The 21305-nt window shown below is 39.3% G+C and overlaps 1 protein-coding gene across 1 annotated transcript in view; it reads left to right on the top strand.

Moving 5' to 3' along the window:
- SLC25A16 (solute carrier family 25 member 16) overlaps nucleotides 1-16408 on the top strand; it is a gene marked incomplete at its 5' end in the record, with an annotated part of 36174 nt that extends 19766 nt beyond the window's left edge. Inside the window, 3 exon segments of the mRNA XM_014587974.2 lie at nucleotides 8428-8590; nucleotides 12922-12990; nucleotides 16218-16408. Coding sequence (XP_014443460.1) covers nucleotides 8428-8590; nucleotides 12922-12990; nucleotides 16218-16374 — 389 coding nt within the window.
- Between the last annotated feature and the right edge of the window lie 4897 nt (nucleotides 16409-21305).

Consider the following 21305-nt stretch of genomic DNA (forward strand, 5'->3'; position numbering starts at 1 on the left):
TGGTCAAATTAAATAATAATAATAATAATAATAATAATAATAATAAATAAACAATAAAAACACCCAATTATTTATTTTATGTGATCAGCAGATGGCGTGATGGTTATATCGCTGGACTCCCTTAGTCTACCATGATTTGAATCCTGGACTCAGTGGCTTTAAACTCATGCTGTACATGTATGTGCGTGCCCAAAATCCCAATAAGAGAATGGGGGAGAAGGGATTGTGGCTTGGCCATCCCTCTTGGGGAGTGATTTCTTGCTTTCTGTCTCTCTTTTTCTCTCTCCAGCAAGTGCATGTGCCCCATCACAAACATCTCTCTCTCAAAAAAAAAAAAAAAAGGAATTATTTTTTTTATTTATTTGACCAGAGAGAGGCAGAGAGAGTGGGAACGTGAGAAAGCCAGCAGTCCAGTGCCTCAACCATCACTTTACGTCCTGGCCTCCCATTATGACTTTTAACCCAGCAGGTCCAAGATTCGAACTATGGTTGACTAGGTGAGAGTCCAGTGACGTAAACATTACGCCACCTGCTGGTCCCAATTTTTGTCCTCTCAGTATCATTACTGTGGCTCATCGAATTTCAGTACTTGAATTTTAGGGGAACACATTCAAACCATAGCACCCACATATGTGTATAATGAAATGGTTTTCAGTATATTGACAAATTTACAGTTTTTACCATAGTCAAATTGAGAGTATTTTCATTACGCCTAAAGAAACCTGTATCCCTTCCACCATCATTCCCAAGTTCTAAGTAACCATTGATCTTTCCATCTCTGTATATTTACCTATTTTACTTTTTTAGGTCTTTGCCATTTCTTCTCTGCACTCACAGGAGAGAGCAAGAGAGAGAGAGAGAAAGTCAGAAATCTCCACTCTGGGAGGCCATGCCACAATACCTTCTCTGTTCTCCTCTTGGGATTTTGGGCACACTTGCACAGGCACCTGGCTTAAGTTTCAAAATGCAGTGATTCATATTATAATAATATATCTGTCTATATATATATGTTCAGAGAGAGAGAGAGAGAAAGAGAGAGAGAGAGAGATTTTTTGTTATAGGGGGGTTTGCTTCCTAGAAAGACAGAGACAGAGAAAATGAGAAATTACCCCCCCCCCAGGGGGATGGCAACGCTGCAGTCCCTTCTCCATTCTGCTCTTGGATGTGTGGGCACACACACACACACGCCCAGCAATTTTTTTTTTTTGAAGAATTTTTTATTATTATTTATTTATTTACTTATTTTTAATTTGACCAGAGAGGGACAGAATGAGAGAGAGAAAGAAAATGAGAAAGCAAGTCAAATGAGCATGTTGGCTTCTAGCAGATTTTACAGGAAATGTTTTAAGCATTCTTGACCTAGCATAGTATTTGCTATAATTTATCATCTATGAGGTGTAGGAAGTTTTCTCTTTTAGATTTTTTAAAGAATTATTTTATTTAACTTTATTTATTCATTCATTTTATTTTAATTTGACCTAGAGAGACACAGTGAGAGAGAGAGAGAGAGAGAGTGAGAGAGTGAGAAAGACATGCCAGGCCTGGGACTTGACGTGGTTGGCCATGTGGGAGTGTCCAGCGCCTTCACCACGCCACCTACTGGTCCCCAGGAAGCAAGCTGCCAGGTCTAGGGTTCAAACTGCAGTTGACCATGTGGGAATCCAGCACCTTTAACCACCATGCCACCTGCTTGCTGTCTTTTTTAGATTTTTGCCATAGGGCATGTGAACTCACCAGAGAGAGAGAGAGAGAGAGGAGAGAGAGAGAGGGAAAGTGAGAAATTACCCGCTAAGGAAAATAGCCATGCTACAGTTACTTCTCCATTTTCCAATCCCTCCAATCTCCTCTGTATTTTGGGGATGTACACACATATGCCTGGTGTGTTTTTTAGACTTTGTAGAATCCAGTGCCTTAACCACCATGCCCAGTTCCTTTTCCAATTGTAGAAAGTTTTTTTTTGGAAAGATTTTTGCTACAGGGTGTGTGCACAAGCCAGAGATACAGAGAGAGACAGACAGAAAGTGAGAAATCACCCCCTGGGAGGAATGGTCACGCCACAATCCCTTCTCCATTCTTCTCTCCAAGGTTTGGGCACACACGTACATGTGCCCAGCATGAATTTTAAGCCACTGGGTCCAGAACTTGATCCATAGTCGGCTATGTGGGAGTCCAGTGATGTAACCATTACACTATCTGCTGGTCAGGGGTGTAGGAAGTTTTAATGAGAATTTTTATCTAAGTTGGTATTAAATTTTATCAGGTGCTCTTTTCTACATTTACTGAGATAATCATGCCATTTTGTCTAATCTATTAACATAATAAAGGACGTTAACAGACATTCTAATGTTAAATGACTTTGGGGAGGGGTCAGCCTAAATTTGTTATAATGTAATGATCTTTTTATATCAAACTGGGTTTAATTTGCTCATTGTTTAGAAAAGTTTTACATCTGTATTTATGAATGAGATTAACCTGTAATTTTCCATAATAGCCTCATAGGATTTGGGTACTAAAGTTATTTAAGTCTCATAGAATGAGTTAAGGAGAATTTTTCTCCTTTTCTGTCCTTAGGAAGAAGTGCTATAAAATTATTAAAATGATCTGTTTCTTGAAAGTTTTCATTGTGGAATGAGTTTTGTATATTACTTTAATTTCTTGAGTGACCACAGGACCATTCAGGCTTTCTATCTCTTTGCAAGTCATTCTGGGTAATTTATACCTCCCTTTACCATTTTGAATTTGGCTATTTTGTGTTAGTTTCAAATTTTCTTGGCAAAAGGTTTACCTTATTTCTTCAGTTTTTGTTTTTCATTTCTCTTCTAGCTAATCATGTCCCCTTTTTAATTTTTATTTGTTTTTATCAGTTATCAGCTTTGTAAAGAATTTATTTTAGCTTTCTTTCTCTTCTCTAGTCTACTTTAATTTCTCTTTCATTGATTTTTGTTCTTCATTTCCTTCTTCTTCTGGAAGTGTCTTTAATTAGATGTTTACTTCATTAATTTTCAAGTAATATAAACACTGTTTTCTAAATACTGCTTCAGTTGTATTCTGTGGGTTTGTTATAGTATTTATATGTTTTTACCTAGTATTTGGAAAATTGGAAATGTGTTCAATTCAGAAGAAGAGGCAATAATATAACTCATCACCTATTGCATAACTTCCACAGTGATCAACTCATGACCATTCTTGTCTTTTGTTCCCCTAATTATTCCCTTGAGCCCCATCCCTAGTTATTTTAGAGCAAATTCATTTTATTATTGTATTCACAATATTTCAGTATTCAGCTTGCTGTCTCTTTTTTGTTTTTTCTTTCTGTTTTTTTTTTTTTTGAGAGGTTTTTGCTATAGGGCGCGTGTGCTTGCCAGAAGAACAGAGAGAGACAGAGAGACAGAAAGCAAGAAATCACCCCCAAGGGGGGATGGCCATGCCTCAATCCCTTCTCCTCCATTCTCCTCTCTGGATCTTGGGCACGCACGCACACGCGCCCGGTGTGAGTTCAAGCCGCCGGGTCCGGTACGTGAACCGCTGTCGACTGTATGGGAGTCCAGCGACATAGCCATTATGCTAACTGCTGGTCCCTCTTTTTGTTTATTGTTTCCTTTTTTTTGGCCATAGGAAAACTAAAAAAAATTTTTTCTTAATTTCTTTTTTGTTTTAGAGAGAGATTTTTGCTATAGTGTGTGTGGCTTCACTGGAGAGACAGAGAGAAAGCAAGAAATCACGCTCCCCCCCCCCCAAGGGGGATAGCCACACTGCAATCCCTTCTCCATTCTCCTCATGGGATCTTAGGTATGAATGTACATGTGCCTGATATGAGGTTTTTTTTTTTTTTTAAACTTTATTTATTTATTTATTTATTTACTTATTCATTCATTTCTAAAATTTGACCAGTGTGTGTGAGAGAGAGAGGGAAAGTGAGAAAGCAAGCTACCAGTCCATTACTTGAACCATAGTTGCCTATGTGGGAGTCCAGGGCCCTTAGCTACCGCACATGACCTGCTAACTCCCCTACCACCCCAGCATGAGTTTTTTTGTTTTGTTTTGTTTTGTTTTGTTTTGAGAGTTTTTTGCAATAGGGCTCATGTGCTCCTCAGAAAGAGAGAGACAGACAGAGAGACAGAAAGCGAGAAATCACCCCCCAGGGGGGATGGCCATGCTGCAATCCCTTCTCCTTCAGTCTCCTCCCGGAATCTTGGGCACACATGCACATGTGCCCGGTGTGAGTTTAAGCCACCAGGTTCAGGACTCGAACCGCGGTCAGCTACATGGAAGTCCAGTGACATAGCCATTACGCTAACTGCGGGTCCCGCCCCAGCATGAGTTTTAAGCCTCTGGGTCAGGGACTCAAACCGTGGTTGACTACATGGTAGTCTAGTGATGTAACCATTATACCATGTGCTGGTCCCATAATATCTTAATATCGCCCATCTACTATCATTGTTTATGTTAAATTTCTCCATCTCATAATCAGTTTTTGAGTACATCCAAGTTAATATTTTCCTGATTAGTCTTCTTTTTAGGTTTCTGTCATAGGGCACATGCACTAACCAGCAAGAGATAGAGAAACAGAGAGAGGGAAAGTGAGAAATCACCAAGAGGGGATGGCTTTATCATAATCCCTTCTTCTTCATTCTTTGGGAATTTTGGGTATACACACCCATGTGCTCAGTGTGATTTTCATGGTGCTGGGTCTGGGACTCAAACTGTGTTTGGTCATGTGGGCGTCCATCACCTTAAATACCAGTCCACCTGCTATCTCCATTGCTTGATTAGTTTTTTTCACCCTTTTATTTAGTATTTTATCATGTTTTTATGTTTTAGGTACCTCTCTTTTTTTAAAAAAATATTTTATTTAACTTTATTTTCATTTGACTAGAGAGACAGAGTGAGAGAGATAAAGAGACAAAGTAAGAGAGCAAGCTGCCAGGTCCAGGATTCAAACCCACTCAGCCATGTGGGAGTCCAGCGCCCTTAACCACCATGCCATTTGATGGCTCCCCATCTTTTTTAATTAATTTTTTTGAGAGGTTTTTGCTATAGGGCGCGTGTGCTCACCAGAAAGAGACAGAAAAATGGAAAGCGAGAAATCACCCCCCAGGGGGGATGGCCATGCCGCAATCCCTTCTCCTCCATTCTCCTTTCAGGATCTTGTGCACACATGCACCCACACCTGGCGTGAGTTTAAACCACCAGGTCTGAGACTCGAATCACAGCTGACTATATGGGAGTCCAGCGACATAGCCATTACACCAACTGCTGGTCCCTAGCTACCTCTTTTGTAAATATTATGTAGCTGCATTAAAAAAAAATAATTATTTTATTTAACTTTATTTATTTATTTATTTTTATTCAACCAGAAAGGGGCAGAGTTAGAGAGTGAGGAGGGGAAATGAGAAAGCAAGCTGCCAGGTCTAGGACTTGAACTGTGGTTGGCCATGTGGGAGTCCAGTGCCCTTAACAACCACACCACCTGCTGGCCCCAATTTTTTTCATATTTCTTTTTACTACTACCTTATTTGTTTATGTTTTTAAATTTTTACTCCCCCACCTATTTTTTAAAAATAATTATTTAATTTTATTCATTGTCATTATCTTTATTTTATTTTTGAAGTTGACCAGAGAGGCACAGAGAGAGAGAAGGAAAGTGAGAAAGCAAGCTGTCAGGTTTGGGACCTGAACTGCAGTTAGCCATGTGGGAGTCTAGCCACCTTAACCACCATGCCGCCTGCAAGCCCCTCTCCCTATCTTTTATAATTATATACTTTTTTGGGTCTCCTTTTATGGTTGGTGGTCTTTGATTAGGAGCTCATTGCTTAACCTTAACCTCTGAGTATTCTAGAGCTGTCAGTTGAGAATACTTTTTCTCCAAAGTATGTTTGAATGAACAACTTCTGCCAGGAGCTCCTGTTGAGAATTGGTCTCTGCCTGGAATCTCAAACCCAGTGATTCCACTTCTGTAGGCCCAATGGCAGAACCCATCTCAGTGGCCCTGCTGCCCCTGACATCTCTGTGCAGAAGTCACTCCCTATCTCTCATAGGCCCACTACTCCCAGTCAGGCCTCAGCTGATATATTTGGGAGGTATTTGTGCTGGGGTGATCCTTAGAGACCTTCCCATTCTTTTTGCAAGCCCAGTAATGGATGTAGATGTTCTGCAATGGCAGAGTCTCCCCAAATACTTAGACTGGTATTATGCTGGAAGCAGAACTCTAATTTTGTTATATTTTCTTCTTCTTACTTTTTACTTATTTATTTTTGTTGTTGTTGTTTTCTTAATTTTTGCTATAGGACGTGGGGAGAGAGAGAGAGTGTGTGAGTGTGTGTGTAGAAGTGAGGAATCACCCCTAGGGTGGACGGCTATGCTGCAATTACTTCTCTTCTGTTCTCCTCATGGGATTTTGGGTATGCATGCACACATGCCTGGCATGTTTCTCCAGTCACTGAATCCAGGCCTCTAACTGTGCAGTCTGCCTTATGGGATCCAGCTACCTTTCACCTCCACACCACTTGCTCACCCTTGATATTCTTTTCTTCTCTTTTTTTAAAAGAATTATTCTTATTTAACTTTATTTATTTACTTGTATTTGACCAGAGAGGGACAGAGAGAGAGAGAAAGAGAAAGTGGGAAAGCAGGCTGCTAGACTCAAACCATGGGTCGGCCATGTGGGAGTCTAGCGCCGTTAACCACCATGCCATCTGTTGGCCCCATGGTTTTTTTTTTTGTTTGTTTTTAATAAACTATTTCCTTCACGAGAGAGAGAGAGGGGGACCTTCAATATGGTCCTCACTTTGTGATCCCCCTTGCTCAAGCTGTGAAGCCAGCCAGGATCACCTGTCTGGTCACACCGGCATGATGCGGTAGATCCAGGACATGAACCTGGAACTCACCCATGTAGTCTCCAGCATCGTGCAGCAGGACTGCCATTGCTTATGTCACCACATCTGGGTCTTTAGTTTTTTAAATGTATTTTTATATAATTATAGTGAATATGCAATGTTGTCTCTTAATTTTGCCCTATTTTCTATAGTTTCCATGATTTGAATACTCTTTACAAACATCATTTTGTTAATTGTGTCATATTATATTGTTAATTGTGTCATATTATACTGAACGCATTCTATACCATTTAGGTACTTTCTTTTGTGCTCGTGTTTAATTACTATAAATTTCCTAATCATTAACATTTTATGTTAAGTCCTTAAAATAGATTCCTCAAATATGAAGTATATAGATACTTTCTAGTTATATCATCTTGAGATACTATAAGATTCTAAGATTTTTAAAATAAAGAATAAATGCATACATGCAGTATTATCCTAAACTGAGTATTTGTTAGTACTTATTTTTTTAAAATAATTATTTTTTATTTATTCATTTATTTATTTTAATTTGACCAGAGAGATACAGAGAGAGAGAGAGAGAGAGAGAGAGAGAGAGAGAGACAAAGTGAGAAAGCAAGCCACTAGGTCCAGGTCTTGAACCATGTTCGGCCATGTGGGAGTGTCCAGAGCCGTAACCACCATGCCAGCTGCTGATCCATTTTTTTAAAAAAGAATTATTTTTTATTTATTCATTTATTTATTTTAATCAGTACTTATTTGTTCTTAAGTATCAAGTACATTTATAAGTATTTTTTAAAAATCTAGTAGATGTCAATGTATCTTGAGTAATACTTAGGCATAAGGAATGCTTAAATTCCATCCTTGCTTTTATTAAACAATTTTAGTGGTCTTATTATAAAATCATTTAAATGTATAATAAACACGAACTGTACACTATATTTACTAGATTCTACATGTCTTGTGGGCTAATACAAACATTTCTCTCCTGGTCATAGTTCTTTGAAGACAAAATTAGACACTGAATTACACAATGCTGTCACTTCTGTATTTTTTGCCTCTGTCTTACATTATTACCATCATTGTTATTATAAATATAAGTTGTCGTGTTTACTTGTAATTTTTAATCATGAATTTAATTTTTACTCATGGGAAACCTTGGGAAATTGTTTAATTCTATTCATATATACATGTCCACCACTGCCTCCAGTGCACTGGACTATGAAAGGACTTTAAAAAGTTCATTGAAAATTGAATTGACATATAGGTTTATTTTTTGTGCAAAAAATTTTGCAATCCATACATAGTTTTTTTCTTGATATATGTTTCGCTTGAACTTTTGAAGACCTCTTGTATATGTTAGTTTGTGAAAACCAAATCTATGCTTTTGCATAGGTGATAATTTTCTAATCTTTAGGTTATATATCAACACTAATTAAATCTTTTTATCTTAGATTAAGCCAAACATCTGAAATTAGGAAATGTATAGTTAGTTCCCTGAGTTAGTTGGTTATTATGTAAGAATGGTATCTTTTTCACAGCTCATGTTCTGGTAAGCATCATGGTGAATTTATATTTTGTTTTTCAGGTGTTTCATTTTTTACTTTTGGTACCTTAAAGAGTGTTGGGCTTTCTCATGCTCCTACCCTTCTTGGCAGACCTTCATCAGACAATCCTAATGTCTTAGTTTTGAAAACTCACATAAACTTACTTTGTGGTGGTGTTGCTGGAGCAATAGCACAGACAATATCGTAAGTTTCTTCATCAACTTAATTCAATCAAATTGCAGTTACCCCATCCTGATTTTCATCATTGATTAACATTTTATTTTTTCCCAAAATTTACTCAAAAACAGGATTCTTTGAAAAATATAGATGTTACTTTAGTACATTTTTTAGATATGCCTGCACTCTAAGCATATTCAGTAATTACACACCAAATTGACCAAATTAATTTGAATGTAACCAATTTCTATAGATTCATTTTAAAAGAAAGAAAACAAGAAACACTAAATATAATCTATCTGTATTTTCTCATGAATTTGCCTATATGAACTTTCTGAAATGTGAGCCATTTAGTGTGTGCATATGTGTGGAGTTGGGAAGGTAGCTGTAATGACTGTCCCGAAATTAGCAGGTGGCATGGTGGTTGAGGCGCTGGACTCCCACACGCCTGACCGCGGTTTGAGTCCTAGACCTGGCGGCTTGCTTTCTCACTTTCTCTCTTTCTCTTTCTCTCTCTGTGGCTATCTGGTGAGTGCATGTGCCTTATACCAAATTAGAATAATAATGAACAAAATTAAATAAATAATTTTTTAACCAAAATAGGGACTCTCCCTACACCAAGAGAGATTTTGTACAGTGAGATAAAAAGAGTCTGGAATATTAAGACACAGGAGCTTTTTAGAATAAAAAGAAAACCTTTCTGTGACTGAGAAGGAGGGTCCTGAAAAACAGAAAGAGAAGAAAGAGTAGTGGCACAAAGAATTAAACTCTTGGGACCAGCAGTTAGCGTAGTGGCTATGTCGCTGGACTCCCACATAGTCGACCGCGGTTCTTGTCCCGGACCCGGTGGCTTAAACTCACGCCCGGCGCGTGTGCGTGCGTGCCCAAGATCCCGAGAGGAGAATGGAGGAGAAGGGATTGCGGCGTGGCCATCCCCTCTAGGGGGTGATTTCTCGCTTTCTCTCTCTCTGTCTCTGTCTGGCTGGCGAGCGCACGCGCCCTATAGCAAAAAAAAAATTAAACGAGTATACAATGGGAAGGGAAGAGTCAAAATAAGATATAGTAGAGTGTTCATGAATTTTACAGTTAAATGTTTCTTTTGCTAACGCAGATTCAGTGTTTCTGTGAATGGAAGTTGATTACACTAGATTGAAGGTAAAGAGGAAAAAGTGTGATATACTTTGGGAAGTTTGGGTGAGGAACCTTGTTCGTTCACAGAGACATGCTCGCCTCTGGCTGTTATGGTTCTCCTCTTGGTTTTGTTTCCTCTCTTCCTTTGACATATTCCCAACCTGGATCCTCAGAACCTATCTTCTCTTTCATGCTTCTCTTCTCAAACTGTATTCTGCAGCCATCAATCCTTAATCCAGTGGTTCCTTTTTTAGGTTTTTTACTCTCCTTTTAGTTGTTCTAGTTCCTTGGCTGTTGTAACAGGGTCCTCTCTTGGCAATTACCTTTCTCGACCCTTCCTTTTCAGGTTATCTTAGTGATTTACACCCTCCTCTTCTTACCTGTCTGTGCAGAGGTTTTAAGGCCCAGCCAGACTTCAGTCCTCTTTTCCTGTATGCTTTTGAACAGCTCATCTATCTTCATGGTTTCGATGGTCACCTCTGTATAAATAACCAGATCTATTTAAAGCTCCATTTCTGACTTTCCATGACATCTCCAGCAAAGCTTTTGGACTTTTGGCTATTTCTACTTGATTCTTCTGCCATCAGCACAAACTCCTTAATTCAAATATTACCTTCTTATCTTGCTTTTTGTTTTACTCCTCAACTTTCTGCTTCCCTATTTGCTATTGATAACTACTAATCTACTAGTCCTAATAACTTTAAATCATCTTTTGTGTAGTACATGTTCAAATAGTCACTAACACTTGTCATATTTTTACTTCAGAACATTGCCTAGAATGCTATTTTCTTTCTTTCTCTTAGTTATTTTTCTAGTTCTGGTCTTTGATACCTGTTTTCTTACCTTCTCTCCTTATTAATAATCGGTTACTTCAACTCATATACATCTTTTCCTGTTTGGGAACTTAATTCCTTAGGTCGAGGTTTGTGCTCTTCTTACTCTCATAACATGTTTTAATGTTTCCTCCTCTGTTAAAATATAACTCCTGAGGGCGAGCTTAAAGTGCTTAAAGTGGTACAGTGTACAGTGTACAGTGCTTAAAGTGCTGTGCATTGGGAGTCAGATCAGTTTACGGCCGGAGACCCTGATGGCCTGAAGGGCATATAGGGCACATGTCTGTGCATGCCCCAAGTCCTGACGGGGTGGAGAGAGAGGAGAAGGGATTGCGGTGTGACCATGTCCCGTCGGCAAGTGGTCTCTCTCTCTCTTTCTCATGAGTGTATTGCCCTATGGCCTGGTCAGCCTGAAACACTCCAGTGAATGTGTGACTGCTCAAGATCCGATGGGCTTGAGGGCCGGAGGAAGGGGATCATGATGTAACCAGACCCGGTGGAGAGTTCTATTTTTTCTCTTTCTCTCACTCTCATGTACATGTACTCACACTTCATCCTAAGTAAAGAAAAAAATCGTAATTTCTGGGATTAGACAGTGGTGCAGCAGTAAAATGTGGTGCTGTGCAAGGCAATCCCACAGGGGGAGGTTCAAGTCCAGAGACTTCTTGGAACACCTTAGGCTCGTGCTTGTCCGTGATCTGGGATTGACTGACAGCTGGAAGTGGATTGTGGCATCAAAACCCTGTTGGAGATGCTTTCTCTCTCTCTCTTTCTCTGTCTTGCTCATGAAGGAAATAAATGAATAAACGTAAAAATCTTCCCGAGACCCAGCTATGGTGGCATAAGCAGTAGGGTGCCACTGTGTGATGCTGGCCTCATGGGGGGGGTCCCGGGTGTGGTTTCTGATTGAACATAAACAGTCCAAGCATGGCCGTGCATATCTGTGGTTCTAAATAACTGGAAAGTAGGGCAGGAGAACCCAGACATGGTGAGACCCTATCAAAACCTCTTTCTCTGTTTCTCTCTCTTTCTCTCATTTATAAAATCAAAAACCAAGCCAAACAAACAGAAAATTCGTGGGGATGCTATTGAGGTATACAGGGAGTTTTCAACTACTGGTAATGTTATATTTTTAAAAATCGCTTAGTTGATGCATAGGTGTTTTAGCTCTTTGTCATAACTATTTCAGTAAATATAAATGTATATAAAATATGTAATTACTTTTATCAGACATTATTAATGTATATATTAGATATTAAGGAGAACTTCAAGTAGGATAGGACAAAGCAGCTTTGTGGCACTGGAGTGTTTTACCTTAATGCTGGGTTAACAATGTCTACCTCATGTAATTGTGTGAAGATGACACTAAATGTTTAGCACAGGAGTTAGGACAACTAGTTAATATTAGTAAAATAAAATAATTTTTAAAAATTACCTCGAGTATAACTCCTAAGAGTGATTACTTTTGCATGCTTCATTTTAAACTATGCTAAGATTTTCTCTATCCTTGAAATGCAATTATCTGTATCATTAATTTTAGCCCTTCAGGAAAATTTTGTATTGATCTACTAAATTTGAGGAAAGTTGCTGAATACTTAGAAGGTAGTAGTTCTTGACTGGGGTGATTTTTGCTCCCAGTGGACATTCATTAATGTCTGGAGACATTTTTGGTTGCCACAGCCAAAGGAGCCCTACTGGCATCTAGTGGGCAGAAACTAAGGATACACTTATACATCCTACAGTGCACAGGACAGTCCTCCACAACAAAGTATGGTCCAACCAAAATTGTCAGTAGTGTCCACACTGAGAAATCCTTTTTTTTTTTAAAGAGACTTTTTTTTGCTAAAGAGCGCATGCGCTCACTGGAGAGACAGAGGGACAGAAAGTGAGAAATCACCCCCAAGGGACGATGGCCATGCTACAATCCCCTCTTCTCTAATTTCTTCTTGGAGAAGAGGAGATTGCACACATGCCCCCGGTGTGAATTTCAAGCTTCAGGTCCAGGACTTGAACCATGGTCGGCTACGTGGGAGTTCAGCAATGTAACCATTAAGCCTTCCTCTGGTCCCAAGAAATCCCTTTTTATGCTTACAACAATGAGAAACATCCAGTTTGTTTCTTCAAAAAGTGGCATGTAATTTGGAATAGAACTTGATATTGTAGTTATAGGAAAGAAGAATCCTTAACCAGAGGAAACCACATAATGAAAGGCAAGGAGACTCCTGTGTGGTAATAGATTTTATTGGTGTGCCTATGTCTTGACTTGCAAATTAGTGAAAAGAACAAGAAAATAGATACATTATTTCCTAGCATGTGTAGGTCTTTGCATTTAATAGTTGTTGAGAAGAAAAGTGAAAATTATTTTTAAGCCTTTATTCCTTTTTCTTCCTTTAGTTACCCATTTGATGTAACTCGTCGGCGAATGCAATTAGGAACTGTTCTACCAGAATTTGAAAAGTGCCTGTAAGTTTTCCATATATCATTGTTCATTTTCTTGAGGAAATATAAAATTTAAAGTCAGTGGAGTTGGGGTCTGGCAGGAGGCATGGTGGTTAAGGCTCAGAACTCCCACATGGCTGACTGTAGGTCGAGTCCTGGACCTGGCAGTTTGCTTTCATACTCTTTCTCCCTTTCTGTCTCTCCGTGGTCAAACTGAAGAATGATGGTAATAAATAAATAAAATAAAATAAATCTTTACAAAAAAGCTAAGAACTTCTTTAAAAAGAATAAATAAAGTCGATAGAGAGTTAGGGCCCTGTTCTCACCAATAGTCTATGTTTTCAGTTTTATTTCCCATAGCATACTTTGGTAACTTTATAAGGGTTCAATTACGTTGCAGTGTTCCTCTTCAAATTTTTAGGTTTGGAACCAACAGATAGTATAGTATTTTTTAAAATTATTTATTTAATTTTATTCATTCATTTATTTTAATTTGACCAGAGAGAGACACACACAGAGAGAGAGAGAGAATTGAAGTGAGAAAGCAAGCCACCAGGTCCGGGACTCGAACCATGGTTGACCATGTGGGAGTATCCAGTGCCTTAACCACCATGCCACCTGCTGATCCCCCAGATAGTATAGTATTTAAGTTATAGCGATTGACTATGTTTCGAGTCCTGGACCTGGTAGTTTGAAAATCACACCGGATATGGGACCAGCAGTTGGTGTAATGGCTATGTCGCTGGACTCCCATGTAGTTGACTACGGTTTGAGTCCCGGACTCAGTGGCTTAAGCTCATACCAGATCTGTGTGCGTGCATGCCTAAGATCCCAAGAGGAGAATGGAGGAGGAGGGATTGTGGCATGGCCATCCCCCCAGGGAGTGATTTTTCACTTTCTGTCTCTCTGGCTCTCTTTCTGGCAAGCACACATTTCCTGTAGCAAAAACCAAAAAAAAAAAAAAAAGGAAGAAAAGCAATTCAACCGGTTACATGTGTGTGCATTCCCAAGATTGCAGGAGAATGGAGGAGAAGGGATTGTGGCATGACCATCCCACTGGGGGGCGATTTCTCGATTTCTCACTTTCTCTGTCTCTGTCTCCCTCTGTCTTTCTCCAGTGAGCACATGCCCCCCTATGGCAAAAACCTTATATATATATATTTTTTTTTGGGTTTGACTCAACTGCTGTGGCATGTGGTCCACAGGCTGGGACTGCATGGGAGGCCTGCGTTCAGTTTCTAGTCTCACCTAAAGGTTGCATGCAGTAGCGTAGGCCCACAATCCTAGTGACTTGTGGAAGTTGAGGTGAGAGGACTGTGAGCTCGAGGCTGGCCTGGGCAATATAGTGAGACCTTGTCAGAACGGTGGTTTGTGCCTAGAGTTCAAGCTAGGATGCCTACGTAAAAGAATGACAACACAGCAAGACCCTGTCTTTAAAACAAAACAAAACAAAACAAAAAACTTAGAGCAGCTCAGTTAAATAGAAATATAAGCCTCATTTGTAATTTATAATTTTTGTAGCCCTGTTTAAAAATATTTGTTTGGGGACCAGCAGTTGGCATAATGGCTATGTTGCTGGACTCCTATGTAGTTGACCACAGTTCGAGGTCTGGACCCAGCAGCTTAAACTCACACCAGGTGTGTGCATGCATGTCTAGGATCCAGAGAAGAGAATGGAGGAGAAGGGATTGCGGTGTGCCCACCCCTATCCCCCCGCCCCGGTGGGGGGGTGACTTCTCACTGTCTCGCTGTCTCACTCTGTCTTTCTGGTGAGCGCATGCACCCTATAGCAAAAACCTCTCTTTAAAAAAAAGAAAGAAGGAAAAAAATATTTGCTTTAGGATGTGGGCTCTTGCTATAGAGACAATGAGGGAGGGAGGGAGAGAGAGAGAGTGCGAAAGCGAGCACATCCTAAGGGAGATTAGCCACATCACAGTCCCTTCTGCTCCATTCCTCTCTCAGGATTTTGAGTACACAGCATGCACACTCAGCATGGTTTTCAAGCCACTGGGTCCAGAACTTGAATAGCATAGTTGGCCATGTTGGACCCAGCTGCCTTTACCACCATACCACGAGCTGGTTGGGCAACACATTCTTTTAAAAGTATTAAAAAGAAACAAAAATGCTTTAGAGATAATTTTAACTCAATATATTAAATATTACAGCTTCAATATTTCAATAGTTCTTTCTTTCTTTCTTTCTTTCTTTTTAAGTGTTTAAATCCAGGGTGTATTTTACACTCCCAGCACATCTCAGTTCGGACTGCCACATTTCAAGGGCTCAGTAGCCACATGTGGCTAGTGGCTACTGTTATTGTACAATTCTAGAGTCTTCTATAGTCTGTAGAAATGTGTAATTGTTCTGTGTGATTGGTGATAGAGAACAACAGAAAGTTTAATCAGAACCTTAGATTGCTTTTTGCCATAGAGCTTGTGCAGTCTTGGAGAGACAGAGACAGGGAGAGGGGAAGTTACAAACCACCTCCCAGGTGGATGGCATGTGTAGTCCCTTTTCCTCCATTTTTCTCTCCGGATTTTGGGTACACACACATACACACTTCTGGCATGATTTTCAGGCCATTGGATCCAGGACTTGAACCATGGTGGAGAGCACTGGACTCCCACATGACTGACTGGTTTGAGTCCCTTACCTGGCGGCTTGCTTTCTTGCTTCCCTTCTCTCTCTCTCTTTCTCACTCTGTCTCTCTCTGGTCAAATTGAAAGCAAGCAAGCAAGCTAGCTAGCTAAAAAAATTCTTAAAAACAAAAAAGTTATTGTGGGGGGGCCAGCAGGTTGCATGATGGTTAGGGGTGCTAGAGTTCCACATGGCCAACCGCGGTTCGAATCCCGGAGCTGGCAGCTTGCTTTCTCACTTTTTCTCTTTCTCTGTCTCTGCCCCTCTCTGGTCAAGTTAAAATGAATGAATGAATGAATAAAATGTTATTGTGGGACCAGCTGGTAGCATGGTGGTTAGAGCAGCTGCATCCCATATAACTGCATAGTTGAGTCCAGACCCGTGGCTTCAGAAACAGTCTGGGTGTGTTTGCATGCATGCCTAAAATTCCTACAGAAGAGAAAAATGGAGGGGAAGATATTGTGGTGTGACCATCCTCCATAGGGGACTTTCTTCTCTCTCTATCTCTCTCCCATGAGTGTACTTGCCTTCTAGCAAATTAAAAGTAAGTATTATGAATCCTGAAATTGTCTCTGTGAGTGGGTACAGGTGTATGATATCTAACCCTTGTCTTTCAGTACCATGTGGGAGACTATGAAGTATGTCTATGGACACCATGGAATTCGAAAAGGATTATATCGTGGTTTATCTCTCAATTACATTCGCTGCATTCCTTCACAAGCAGTGGCTTTTACAACATATGAACTTATGAAGCAGGTTTTTCACCTCAACTAAAAAACAATCATGGTTTCTTTTCTTTAATGAACTCAGAGGAAGAAAGAAAATGTTACTTTAATTGTCAGGGGAACAGTACTTGAAAGGGGATATTTACCCCTGTCACAGGAACCACTGGTATTTTACTACTTGATTTTTTTTTTTCTGGGTCACAAATCAAAAGTGCTTACCATACTTTTTGATGCCAAACGTTATACCTTAGAACATTGAAAAATATTTCTAAGCTGATGCTGGCTGATCAGTTAGGCTAGTTGAAACTGTTTTAAAGTGTTATTTGACAATAGAACAAACTTCAAAACGGATGTAAGAGGTTGCCATTAGCTTTATCGTGCTGTTTCAAGCTTTTAATTGTAATTATGATTTTTAAAAGATGCCAGTGTGGTTTATTATTATTTAAATAAGCCTATTTGGTTATATTACAGCAGAATGATGAAAACTGAGTTTTAAAAGTCTATAAAATAGCCTGCACTGAAGTAGTATTCTTACTCTCTTCTCATAATTCTGTTCTTTGGATGAAAGGACATACACTTTTTTTTTACACATTTTGAACAAAATAAATGTTGTATTTAAAAAGTAGTCATTAAGGGGCCTGCAGGTGGCAAGATGGTTAAGGGCACTAGATTACCACATAGCTGACCGCGGTTCGAGTCCCGGCTCTGGTGGCTTGCTTTCTCACTTTCTCTCTCTTTCTCTGTCCCTTTCTGATCAAATTAAAATAAAATAAATGAATAAATACATAAAGTTAAATAAAACATTCTTAAAAGTAGTCATTCAAAGGCTCCAAAATAAATCATCAGATTTTGCTCAAATAGTATTACCAGGTACTATGAGTGATTTAAGTGTGTTTTTAAAAGTCAATGTATTTCCCAAAATCAGTAATAATAAATATTGAATGTTTTTACTCTCAAAACACAGTAGCATTATAGATTTGTTTCTGTGAGATTTGGTGTATGCTAGAAAATTTATTTAAGTGGACTGTGAAATATTCATTAATGTAGATGTGAATATCAAACAATGTTTCTAAGGTATTATGTCTTGATACATCAAATAGTTCTTCCATGTAAAATAATTTTAGTGCAATATAAACTTAAGTAGAAATGTAAAATATGATTTAAATTGTTATCCTTTATATTAACAAAATGGTTTAAAATGTAAGAATTTCATTGGTTGTGTTTAGAGTACTTTTTATGTTTTATTATAAGCATGACAGAAATGGGAGGGCAACAGTTAAAATTCTATCCTCAAAAATTGTAATTTGTAGAATTGATGTGATCTTTAAGACATTAGAAAATTACATTGGAAATGTTATTTCTGCTTCAGTTTTTTTTTTTAGCATAAAAGATTTCTTATACATTGGTAAAACTTTGATGAACTGGTTTCATTTTCAAGTATTTTGAAAATAAATATGTATGTTTATATGATTTATAAGCATAGCAGCAGGGAGAAACACATGTGTTCCTACAACTATTTTGTATATTTTCATTTCTTGGCCACACTGTAGCTAATTACTGTTATTAAATCTTAAGATAATTTAAATGTAAAAATAAATATCTCAGGGGCAGAAGGTGGTGTGGTGGTGAAGGCACTGGATTCTGGCTGACTCCCTGGTTAGAGTTCTGGACCCAGCAGCTTGAAACGCACGCTGGGCATGTGTTCATGCATGCCCAAAGTCCCACAAGGAAAATGGAAGAAAAGGGATTGAGACATGGCCATCTCCCCTGGGGGAGGTGATTTCTCATATTCCCTGTCTCTGTGTTACTCTCTGTCTCTATCTGGCGAGTGCATGCACCCTATGGCAAAAAGTCTAAAAAAAAATTTAAATAAATAAATATTTGTTATGTTATTAATAAAAGGGGACTGCTAATATTTTTAAATAAAATTTTGCATTCTTTGTCTATTATATAATAGTATATTAAAAATAAACTTTATCCATGTTTTAACAATTTCTTTTAACTGTATTATTTAAGCACAAATGTTAAACATAAGAAATTAAAATTGAATGTTATTTTTATTATTTTTTTAAAAGGTTAGTTCATTTCTTTTATTAACTCATAAACAATTCCTTGTCTTCTGGTTTGTTGAAGCAGTAAGTCAGACAACATTTCCACAATAATGTCTGTCAAAATGGCTGGCCATGAAAAGCCCAACACCACAGTCATCTGAAGGGCACTCCCGACGAAGGCAACTCATTTTGCCATTTTCATCCACCTTATAGTATTTCAGGACAGCCAGCTTACCCCTCTTATACTTATCCTTCGTGGGAGTGATAAGCGTGGACTCCTTTTGGATGTTGTAGTCAAAGTACACCCATCTTCCAGCTGCTCGCTAGCAACAATCAGTCTTAGCTGATCAGGAGGAATTCCTTCCTTATCCTGGATTTTGGCTTTTATATTTTCTATTGTATCTGATAGATCAACCTCAAGGGTGATGGTCTTCCCTGTAAGGGTTTTTTTTTTTTTTTTTTTGAGTTTTTTGCTATAGGGCGCGTGCACTCGCCAGAAAGAGATTCCTATAGAGCACATGCTCTCGCTGGAGAGACAGAGAGAAAGCGAGAAATCACCTTCTGGGAGTGGGAGGGATGGCCACGCTGCAATCCCTTCTCCTCCGTTCTCTCAGGATCTTGGGCACGCACGCACACACAACTGGCGTGAGTTTAAGCAGCCAGGTCCGGGACTTGGACTACAGTTGACTCCATGGGAGTCCAGCGACATAGCTATTACGCCAATTATTGGTCCGCCCTGTAAGAGTTTTTACGAAAATCTGCATCTTAATGGCAGTTCCACTGCAGATGGCGGATCAGAAAACAAATGGAAGAATATTTAAAGGAATGACCATTTACTAGTATCTAATTTATTTTAGATGGCTAAACTGCATTGTGCCAGGTTATTTTCCATTTGAAGTCTGACAATTTCCTTCCCTTTTTTTTATAACTAAAAAAATTATTCATTTAATTTTATTATTATTATTACTACTCAGTTTGAGCAGAGAGAGAGAGCTGCCAGGTCTAGGACTTGAACTGCAGTTGGCCATGTGGGAGTCTAGCGCCTTCACCACCACACCACTTGCCAGCCCCCCTTTCTTTTTTTCGTGTTTATTTATATACTTATTTCATGAGGCACCCTCAACAGGATTTCATACTATGATCCTCCTCCCAACCTTTTCAGGCAGCCAGAATCAAGGGCACTCGTGTTCCTGTCTGGCATATAGAGGTGGACCTGGGGAGTGAGCCTTGATCTTCCACATGGACCCAGCTCCGTAAAACAGCATCTCACTGCTATGCTATCACAGCTGGCCCTTTATTGGCTTTTTGACCTCTGTTGTTCCTCCTTTCGTTTAGTGGATACAGCCCTCTCCTCTGTAGAATGGGATGTGGTTTGGGTAAGGGAAAGTCATGATAGATGGTACAGTACTCAAGGCTCTGGACTCCCACGTGGTCCACTGCGTTTCGAGTCCTGGACCTGGTGGCTTACTTTCTCACTTTCTCCTCTCTCTCTGGTGAGTGTATATGCCCTATAGCAAATTACATAATACTAATACTAATAATAAATAATTCTTTAAATAAAGTGAATTGGAGTTGAAATTGGAGCAAGCCTGTTGAACAAAATTCTTTAAACATACTTGCTTTGGAGTATGGTAAGAGAGGGATAGCATAAGTCCCATCAAGTTAGCATCTTTTGGACCAGACCCTGGCTTAGTGGTTAAATTAGTTGGATCTCACATGGCCTTAGTCCCTGACCATGCCCAAGATACTGAAGGGAGGGAGAAATGGAGAAGAGGGATCGCATCATGACTCTGCTTCATGGGGGACAGGGGTTACTTTTTCACTTTTCTGTCTCTCTGACAAGAGAGACAGAGAGACAAAATTAAATAATTTTTAAGGGACCAGCAGATGGCGTAATGGTTACATCGCTGGACTTCCACATGGCTGACTGTAGTTCAAGGCGCAGACTTGGAGGCTTGAAACTCCTGAGTGTATGTGCTTGCATGCCCAAAATCCCCAGAGGAGAAAGGAAGAGAAGGGATTGCGGTGTTGCCATTTCCCCCTGGGGGTTGATTTCTCACTCACTTTGTGTCTCACTGTCTTTGTTTCTCTGGTGAAGGCATATGACATATAGCAAAAATCTCTCTTAAAATTTTATTTATTTTATTTTATTTTTACTGTCTACAGTATTTATTTATCAAGAGAAACTATTCTTTAGCCCATGTATTCATGTTTCATAGTTCAGGAACATGGCACCAATGCAATGGCATTTTTTACATTCCAAAATCACTTTGTATTCTGAAAGATACCAGCCTTCCTCTTTCATGGAATCATAATTTCTGTAGAAATCTGCATATGTCTTCTTTCTTGGTTCAGCCACAGCAAACTTATAGAAAGCTGCAACACTCAGAGATACAATGAATGCTCCAACAACATGAAATCGCAGATGCTTGGCCAGAAGGCCGCACATCTGAGGTTTTGCCAAAGCACTGGAATCCATGGCAGTTACTGTGCCTCAACAGCAACGTCCTTCCCGGCTGAAGAGGAAAATCTAAAAAAAAAATGTAAAAGAATTATTTATTTATTTAATTCCATTTGTTTTTGTTATTTTTTTAATTTTATCAGAGAGAGAGAGAGAGAGAGAAAGGGAAAGCGAGAAAGCAAGCCACCAGGTCCAGGACTTGAACCAGGGTTGGCCATGTGGGAATCTGGCGCCCCTATCCATCACACCACCTGCTGGCCCCGAAAATCTAAAAATTAAAAAAAATTAACTATTATTATTTTTTGACTTGACCAGAGAGAGAGAGACAGAGAGAGAGAGAGAGTGAGGGAAAGTTAGAAAACAAGCTGCTAGGTCTGGGACTTGAACTGTGGTTGGCCACGTGGAAGTCCAGTGCCTTAACCACCACAGCACCAATCAGTCCCCAAATTAAATTTTTTTTTTTTTTTT

The sequence above is a fragment of the Tupaia chinensis genome, unplaced genomic scaffold, assembly GCF_000334495.1.
Source record: "Tupaia chinensis unplaced genomic scaffold, TupChi_1.0 Scaffold000250_1, whole genome shotgun sequence".
Lineage (NCBI taxonomy): Eukaryota > Metazoa > Chordata > Mammalia > Scandentia > Tupaiidae > Tupaia > Tupaia belangeri.